Source organism: Mytilus californianus, unplaced genomic scaffold, assembly GCF_021869535.1.
Source record: "Mytilus californianus isolate M0D057914Y unplaced genomic scaffold, xbMytCali1.0.p SCAF_2, whole genome shotgun sequence".
Taxonomy (NCBI): Eukaryota; Metazoa; Mollusca; class Bivalvia; order Mytilida; family Mytilidae; genus Mytilus; species Mytilus californianus.
The window spans coordinates 70283112-70293109 of NW_026262668.1; the positions used below are offsets into that span (position 1 = coordinate 70283112).

The 9998-nt window shown below is 31.5% G+C and overlaps 1 protein-coding gene across 1 annotated transcript in view; it reads left to right on the forward strand.

Annotated features, from left to right (window-relative positions):
- LOC127728050 (uncharacterized) overlaps positions 1-8577 on the forward strand; it is a 51568-nt gene extending 42991 nt beyond the window's left edge. Inside the window, exon 14 of the mRNA XM_052235225.1 lies at positions 5762-8577. Coding sequence (XP_052091185.1) covers positions 5762-5874 — 113 coding nt within the window. The 3' untranslated portion in view covers positions 5875-8577. The remainder of the gene's footprint in view (positions 1-5761) is intronic.
- Positions 8578-9998: the final 1421 nt, after the last annotated feature.

Genomic DNA, 9998 nt, shown 5'->3' on the forward strand with positions numbered 1-9998 from the left:
GATTCCATATCACAAAGGGTCAATGCTGGGATTGATTTTGGGGTTAATTGCCTCAAAATTTTAGGAATAAGGGGCCAAAAGGGGGCAAAAAACAAGCATTTTTCTAGTTTCATGACAATAACTTGTGTGTAAGTGTATGGATCTTTCTGAAATTTTACTACAAGGTTCCATTTCACAAAGGGAAAGCTGGAATTGAGTGTTGTGGTAATTGCCCAAAACATTTAGTAATAAGGGGCCTAAAAAGGGGTTTAAAATAAGCATTTTTTAGTTTCTAGACAATAACTTGTGTTCAAGTGTATGGATCTCTCTAAAATTGTATTACAAGGTACCATACCACAAAGGCAAGGCTGTTATTGAGCTTGGTTTGGGGAGAAAGGGGGTGGGGGTGATGAATCATAAGGGGGGCGGGGGTCAAAAAAGGGGTAATTTTTTTTTTTCCTTTTTTTTTTGTTTAAAATTTACATTTTAAGTTAGTTATTTTTTATCACGAAGAGAAAGTAGGAATTGAGTTTTGGGGTTAATTGCTCAAACATTTATGAATAAGGGGCCAAATATTGGTTGAAAATAAGGATTTTTTTAGTTTGCAACAAAAACTTGTGTTCAAGTGTATGGATCTCTGTGAAATTGTATTGCAATGTACCATACCACAAATTGAAGGTTGTGATTGAGGTGGGGGATGATGAATCAAAAGGGGGTTGAAAAAATGTGTGGGGGGTAGGATTTTTTTTTTTCCTTTTTTTTTCTTTAAAATTTTCCAATTAAAGATGGTTGTTTTAGATTTATATATGAAAGAAAATAATAATGATACGGTTATATATCATGAGGAATTGAAATTTAAACTTATGTATATTGGAAATTTAGGTTATATTGGAAAGTAATAATTGGCTTTGGGGGGGGGGGGGGGGGGGGTGGTTATGGCTCTAATGTTTAAGGAATAAGGGGAAAAAAGGTTAAAAAACAAGGGTTTCCATTTTAATAGACAAATAATTGAGTAAAGAATATTATTTAAAAGCAGTGTAAGGTTGGTAATTCAAACTCATTTAAATATCTCATCTACACTGCTTTTAAATTATGTAAATTGGAAATTTGCCAATAACTTTATTGTTAATAAATGCATTGGAAATTTGCCAACAATTTTAGTGTAATAAACTTCATTGGAAATTTGCCAATATAAAATTTTGCTGATGAAGGTTTTTTGTTTACCTTTAGCCTTGACTATGAAGTCATTTTCTATTTTTATAGCCTTATGATGTAGTTGAATTATTTAATACTTTTATGATGTGTTTAAATGGAGTTTTATCATGTTTATGGTTGCAAATTTATTGTTTTAGTATAATAAACTCCATTTAAAATTTGCCAATAAAAAAAATTTTTGTTTATTTTTAGCTATGATTATGATGTCATTTTCTATTTTACTTTTATGGTTGCAAAGAAATTTTTATTTTTGGAAAATGACGCTATCAGCGGCATGTTTCCGATACCAGTGACCAGAACTTACGGAAGTCGATTATTGCCTCCGCCTACCGCACTCGGTTTCATATTTACTATTTTACATACTAACTGGAATCTGCTTGTATTACGCTACACTCGAACAAAGTGTTGTAGTCGGACGGGAACCAGTTTACATACTTTATTTTATTTACCAAAAAGATATCTTGACCTGTCCATATGTTTTTTGTTATTAAATGGTATTTAGAGCTATCCCTTTGTTATATTTTTCATATTTATTCGAGCTTTCACTTTTATGCACATGTCTTACAATAAACAATCGGTATGTATACATGATAAATAGATCCGTTTTGTTATGGTGTTGGACTTTTTACCCTCCAATGATCAGCAATCGCTAGACAAAATAGTTCTCCTCAATAATGTTAGCCTTTCATGCCATTTCAACTTTACAATCATTAAAAAAGTGAAAATCGGAATAATTTTGATATCCATTGGATAGAAACTGGTTTTTATCCAGATTTACGAAGATTTTAAAAATCGGAAATTAGTAATACGGTTATACCCACGCGGTGCGTATGAATCTTTGTTTACAATCAGGATTTCGGAACGTCTTTAGTTTTTAGATCGTAAGTCACGATAAACTCAAACTGAAAGTAAACAGTTGTTTGTAAGACGCAGGTTTACTCACCATAAACAAGTTGAAACGTTCAGTATGGCATATATTTTAGGTTAAAGACGGTCCCATTCATTAAAAAGCATTTTGAAAGTAGACAATGGGATTATTTCAGGTTTGGGGAACGAGTAAATTATCACAAAGTTCATTTCTTGACGACCTCATAATTTCATCATGTCGATGGTACAAATCGATTTTTACTGTTTACTGTCGCTTCTCATGTTTTGTATTTAAACGATCGTTTATTTTTAAACCCGAACCAGGCCTCAAAAAACATGTTTAACCTCGCCGCATTTTTGCGCCTGTCCCAAGTCAGGAGCCTCTGGCCTTTGTTAGTCTTGTATCATTTTTAATTTTAGTTTCTTGTGTATAATTTGGAGTTTAGTATGACGTCCATTATCACTGAACTAGTATACATATTTGTTTAGGGGCCAGCTGAAGGACGCCTCTGGGTTCGGGAGTTTCTCGTTGCATTGAAGACCCATTGGTGGCCTTCGGCTGGTGTCTGCTCTATGGTCGGGTTGTTGTCTCTTTGACACATTCCCCATTTCCATTCTCAATTTTATATGCATTCTGTAATTGTGCAAATCTTCGTTCTTTGGTCAATTGGCTTATGGATAGTTGTATCAATTTCAACTCTTACATTATTTTTTTTTTAAATATATTTGCATTACACATGCAATGGCAGTACCTTTCCAATTATTTTTTATGTGTTGTGTCTAAATTAAAGTTGTAACACTTTATAGTGACTGGAAAGGGTAGAAAAATTCATCAGATGAGAACAGGCTGAAGATACTTCAAACGGCACAGAATCATTAGATATTGCATCTTATAAAAAGAATCTGAGATTTGGATAGTTCCACTTCAAGGTGAAAATGTTTATCTCTTGTGAAATGAAATAAAAAAAATATTGTAACACTGTAGTTAATTAATAAAAATACTATTACATGTATTTTTGTATTGGCCTTATTATTGGTCCTCGGCCAGCAGTATTGGCATTCCGCTTCGCCTCAGACCAATACACCCAAGACATGGACCAATAACAAGGCCAATACAGAAATACTTACGCAATGATATTATAGAATGACAGTATGGTTCAATAGCGGGAATCAGCCCCTCAACTACTTTTTACATAAATATTAACTTCTGGCTTCAACGCTTTGTACGTCTTGTCTGGAGATCTTGCTGTAGTTCCAGTTCAGCAAGCATTTTAGAGACGTATCCCGTCCATCCTCTTTTGACTTGTAATCTCTGGTGATAGATTTTGCCGCTTGACATTGTATCCTTTCAAGCTTGTTTTTTTTTTGTTACCGTGTAGGGGTCCCATACTATGGCTCCATATTAAATTATAAGATCCATTCCTAAAGATCTAGATAATTGTTCTAATCTGACACAAATTTCAATAACTGGAATGCTACCCAAGTTGAATATATATTGACCCACGAGAACAGCATTATCACTATTGAAATTGTGTTTAATACCATGATTGTTCAATGTCATTAACTTAAATGGAGACAGAAATTTGACCTGAAAGACATGAAAGGTGGCGTGGGAGTGCAAAATCAAAAACTAACTGACTATGATATATGGTTAAAGAATGAATATCAATTACATGGTTCAACATGGTCAAGGGCAGAGATGTTATAAAATAACAATATGGCAGAGAAGTGGTTTCAAGTTTCATATAAAGCGACCTGACTGACATGAAATAAAAAATCGAAGGAGTATCCCTATTTGTCTAATCTTCAAGGTGAAATAAAACTAGTAAAACAATATTATACTATTGTCTAAATATACAGAAATATAATTTGCTTCAAGTAACAGAAATAACTAGGTCACTAGTACCTTATTTAATGAGTATGTGGGGTATGAGAGCTTGCTAACACCAGGCTCTTCATAATCATTTGGTTTGAAAAGGATACTAGTAGTCTATATTCTTGATTTAGAAAAATGTAATTGCAAGAAAAAAATCACATTACTTAGAATACTTTAGATCATTCAAGTAGTCTTTATTTATATGTACATGTACAAAAGAACAGCCAGTAGTCATTGGATATTGTAGATCATTCAAATAGTCTTGACCTTTTTATTAGTACAAAAGAACAGCCAGTAGTCATTGGATATTGTAGATCATTCCGGTAGTCTTGACCTATTTATTTATACAAAAAAAAGCCAGTAGTAATTGGATACTGTAGATCATTCAGGTAGTCTTGACCTATTCATTTATACTGAAAAAACAAACACATATACGAATATCAATTATATGCTTACGAGACATGTTAAACTTATTACGACATGTGAAAATCAAGACTTGCATAAAAAATATCTCAATATTAGAGACAGTGGCGTCATTTTTACTCAGAGCTTTCAGCTCTTTGATTAGATATTACTGTTAAATGATGCTGATTAAGGTTTTTGCTATGTTTAGCCATGACTATGATGTCATTTTCTATTTTAATATCTGTTATGATGTATTTAAATGGGCTTTTATGGTTACAAAGGAATTTTATTTTTAGATATTACTATAAAATGTTGCTGATGCTGATTAAGGATTTTGTTTATTTTTAGCCATGACTATGATGTCATTTTCTATTTTAATACCTTTATGATGTAATTTCCCTTTTTAGATATTACTGTTAAATGATGCTGATTAAGGGTTTTTTGCTATGTTTAGCCATGACTATGATGTCATTTTCTATTTTAATATCTTTATGATGTATTTAAATGGGCTTTTATGGTTACAAAGGAATTTTATTTTTAGATATTACTTTAAATGTTGCTGATTAAGGATTTTTGTTTATTTTTAGCCAAGACTATGATGTCACTTTCTATTTTAATACCTTTATGATGTATTTAAATGGGCTCCCATGTATTTAGATTTTTGATTATTTATAAATGTTACCAAATTGGTCCACATTGAACAAAAACGGTCCAAATTTCAACTTTATTACATTACATCAAACATTGAATTCTACATATTCTTTGATATATTGAAATTAACAAACAATTTAGTTTATGGATATTCCACCATAATAGGTAAATTAAATTTTTTCCAGTTCTTACACCACATTCATCCTGTGTCAGAAACCTATGCTGTGTCAAATATTTAATGACAATCCAAAGTCATAGCTGTATCAAGCTTGAATTTTGTGTCCATACTTGCCCCAACTGTTCAGGGTTCGACCTCTGCGGTCGTATCAAGCTGCGCCCCAGCGAAGCATTTTATTTATGATATGCTGGTGGAAAATTTCTCCTGTTGTTTTTGTGCATTTTTTTTATTTAATGTCATGTGAGTATTTCCTCAGCATATAAACTTCTAATTAACATTTACAAATAATTGAACAGTTCATTTAAAGTATTCATAACAATTAGAAACCAAATACATGTACCGACAAATCAGAGTTCAATTTGATTCATCAGTATATCTGTTCATGACAGACTTGTTTATGATTGTTTTGCAGTGTAAAAAATTATTGAAATGAAATATTAAGCCAGAATTTTGTTTGTATACATAAATACTGCAGTAAAATTTACTTTCACCTGAATAAACCTTGTCTGTAAAGATTAGCATGTCCAGCAAATTTTAAGATCATGATTTGTATCATATCTTTTTATGTGTATTTTTTTTGTGTGTTTCAGATTTTGTCTTGATAGAGACTGGTGTCATCTTTGCTGGTACCTTTATTGCTGTAGCCATTAATGTAGGTGCTATATATACTATAATGATGAACTCATTGGTTATAACTCCATGAAAATGAAATACAATATTGTAAAAACAGAAAAACTGTATTTTGCTTGAATTAAGTCATATCTGTTTATTCAATTAGGGTTTTCTCTGCAAAAATTTTAATATCCTCAGATTATGGTTTGTTGCTTTTAAGACAGTGTAGATTGTTGGTCGATCAAATTGATTAGTTTGTGAAAATATCATACACTGTAAATTCAGTAATTAATCCAAGGTTTTTATTATAGAGAATAATGCCACTAGGTGAGTATCCCAATAATAAGAAGTCACATTCTGATCACTGCCTGTAACCGAGGAAGGCAGAAAGTGATTTTCCCCCGATTACAGTACTGATTTTCCCGATTGATTACTGATTTTTCCCCGATTTTCCTATGTAGAGAACATCAAAAGGGTAATTATATATGAATTAAAGAAAATCTGTGTCAATAATTATGCAACCTTCCTTTTCATTCATACATTTTTATCATTGACCTCCCATGGACAATATGGATTTTAATGACCAATCCTAAAAATAGAAACTTTTCCGAAGCAAGGAATTCATGGGAAGTGATTTTCTTATATTATTCAAATATCTAAATGTTATTTCTCTAATTATAGAATACTTATTCAAATGTGCAAATTAAGTAAGCTTAAAGCTGGAAGTACTTTTTTAAGGAGATTAGGAAAATACTAAAAAAAATATGATTTCAATTTCTGAAGCAGTGTACTGATTGTCCACTATCAGTGTACAGATTGTCCCAGAGAAGATGAAGTTAATTACAGATTTTCCCCGATTTTCTCTTATAGCATCATAAGGAAAAAGGTTCATTCTAAGTTTTATCTTTAACTGTTACTTGCAAAAAAATATCAACTTTCTAAAAATGTCATTTTTGAAGAAATAGTAGCTCACCATCAGAAGACACATCCATCTGAAAAACTTGTCATTTGGAGAAGACTTGAAGAGGGTGGTGAAAGATAACATACCATGCATTCATTCCAGAACTTCTTGACAGAGAAGGAAAAACTTTTATTGAAATACAAGATGAAAAAATTATAATTTGTAACTTATCAACAAATACACCACAAAAGATTATCAAAAAAGGCAAATCATCACAATCTCTAACCTTTTCAGACAATTTATCAAATTCACCAAACTATGAATCCAGAAATATACAAACAGTAAGTTATGAACCCCAAGCAAGAAGAAACCTGTTTAAAGTTTCAGAATCAAACAATGAAATATCAATGAACAAAAAAATCTCTAATTCAATTTTATATATAAAATTATAGAATTACAGGTTTGCAGGAAAATTTTTCATATATTCCACTATTTTTATTAGCACATGCCTAAGTGTAATGAAGATCCACATATAAGCTTTATTTTTGAAGGATTAGCTTTTTCAAAATCGGGGACAATCTGTATAGGTGTCAGGGAAAATCTGTAATCAACACAAGCTGATCGGGGACAATCTGTACACCAAAGCTCAAGTTTAATTGCTAGTTTTTTTCCCATTTAAATGCTTATTTTGTCCAAATTTCTACTTGCATTTTTCAGATTATTATATTTGAACAAAATTTCATGAAAAAAATCTAATTTATATTCCCAGTTTTCTAAAAGCAGACTAAAACAGATTTTTTTTACTCAAATCAGCTACAACAACATCAAAACAAAGAATAAGGAAGGTCATGATGTAACTTCAAAGCAATCCCACCTCAGGATATCACTTACTAATGACTGCTGACCAGACAGAATAAATGATCTTTAACCAATTGATTAGTTCAAGCTACTTAAATTGAATAACAGAACTATAGTGTAAAATTTATCATGAACAATCAGTACAAAATCGAGGAAAATCAGTACATTTTTGTACTATAATGGGGGAAAATCATTTTCTGCCATACTCGGTTACAGGCAGTGCTGATAGTTGATACATTTTTGTATGCAGATTTTCCTGAAATCTCAATAATTTATCTCACATTTTTGTGCTTTCTTCAAAAATTGCAATAATAAATGCATGATAAATTTGGAATTTGCAGTATCAAATTTATTTGCATGGAAAAACGTCTGTTTACATTCATGTTTGATGTAACTTTTGAACATTTAGTATGTTTTAATGGCTGTGAACTTTTGTAACTGAATGAGTTGCAATACTGAAACTATAAATATATTAACCAATTTTCCTATTTTTTATAAGTAGTATATATGTTATGAACCAAATTGCTCTGGTTGAACTTGGGTAATTCTTAGGTAAGATCAAAGGAAGCCAGTTATATTGATTACAAAATTGGATTAATTGGGATTCTAACTCCCAACCTCAGTGTTGACACGCTAGTGATAAAGAAGATTGACTGCTTAGACTATACTCAGTCACTGAGGCCCCCTACAATATTGGACAATGAAAAATGTTTTGAATAGCTTCAAAATAAAAATTGAAATTGAAACAATATTACTTGCAACTAAACTAGTTACAGCAAAGGAGTGAAACTGAAAAGAAACCAAATCATACAGATTGGATGTAAAACAAATTTTAAAATTTAATTGAACAGTTGCAACAAAGTTGTTTAACATATGTATGGTTTTGGTTGTAATTGTTAAACATTATCATTAATTATTATATTGTTTGTTAAAGTATTCTGTTAGTATGTTTTTGATATAAATAAAATGTACATATCATTAGCTTGTAAATAAAATGTGCATATCATTAGCTTGTAAATAAAATGTTGCATATTTCTTTATTATTTATTATGAATAGATTCTTTGTGGTTAGTAAGGTCTTTTAAAACCTTAAAACTGGCAAAATCTATTCTTTATAAAAATATCATCTCATGATGCAGGGGTTAAAATTAGTGTGAAAAAATTTAGGCTTAAGCATAGTTTTGTTTCGGAACACTTTTGAAAAAGAGTTTGCTTGCATGAAGGCATTTTACCCTTTGGTCGTTGGTTCATAAAGAAACAGATTTAACCTGAATCTGAGCATCGTCCTCAGATATCCAATAGAGAGTAAACAGGAAATTCATGAACTGATACTAGTTGATAATTCTATCGGCCAAAACAGTTGTTTTTTTATGGTTATTCAAGATACAAATGCAAATGACTATTCCCGTACACAAGTTTTAAAAAGAAATTTCTTAGTCAAGGAATTATCCTCAGTCTGTATAGGGGAGATAACCTAGTATGAGAACAGATTACTTCAGTTATTACTTGATCTCTTTACATACAGTAAACACAAGGAATTATCCTCAGTCTGTATAGGGGAGATAACCTTGTATGTGAACAGATTACTTCAGTTATTACCTAATCTCTTTACATACAGTAAACACGAGGAATTATCCCCAGTCTGTATAGGGGAGATAACCTAGTAAAAGAACAGATTACTTCAGTTATTACTTGATCACTTTACATACAGTAAACACAAGGAATTATCCTCAGTCTGTATAGGGGAGATAACCTTGTATGTGAACAGATTACTTCAGTTATTACTTGATCTCTTTACATACAGTAAACACGAGGAATTATCCTCAGTCTGTATAGGGGAGATAACCTTGTATGTGAACAGATTACTTCAGTTATTACCTAATCTCTTTACATACAGTAAACACGAGGAATTATCCCCAGTCTGTATAGGGGAGATAACCTTGTATGTGAACAGATTACTTCAGTTATTACTTGATCTCTTTACATACAGTAAACACAAGGAATTATCCTCAGTCTGTATAGGGGAGATAACCTAGTAAAAGAACAGATTACTTCAGTTATTACTTGATCACTTTACATACAGTAAACACAAGGAAATATCCTCAGTCTGTATAGGGGAGATAACCTTGTATGTGAACAGATTACTTCAGTTATTACTTGATCTCTTTACATACAGTAAACACAAGGAATTATCCTCAGTCTGTATAAGGGAGATAACCTAGTAAAAGAACAGATTACTTCAGTTATTACTTGATCACTTTACATACAGTAAACACAAGGAATTATCCTCAGTCTGTATAGGGGAGTAAAAGATAGTAAATATTTAGGCGTAACTATAAGCCATGATCTTGATTGGGGAACACATATAAACAATATTACCTGTAAGGCAAATAAAACCTTAGGTTTTCTTCGTAGGAACTTAAAAAACTGCACACGTAAGGTTAAAAACCTTACGT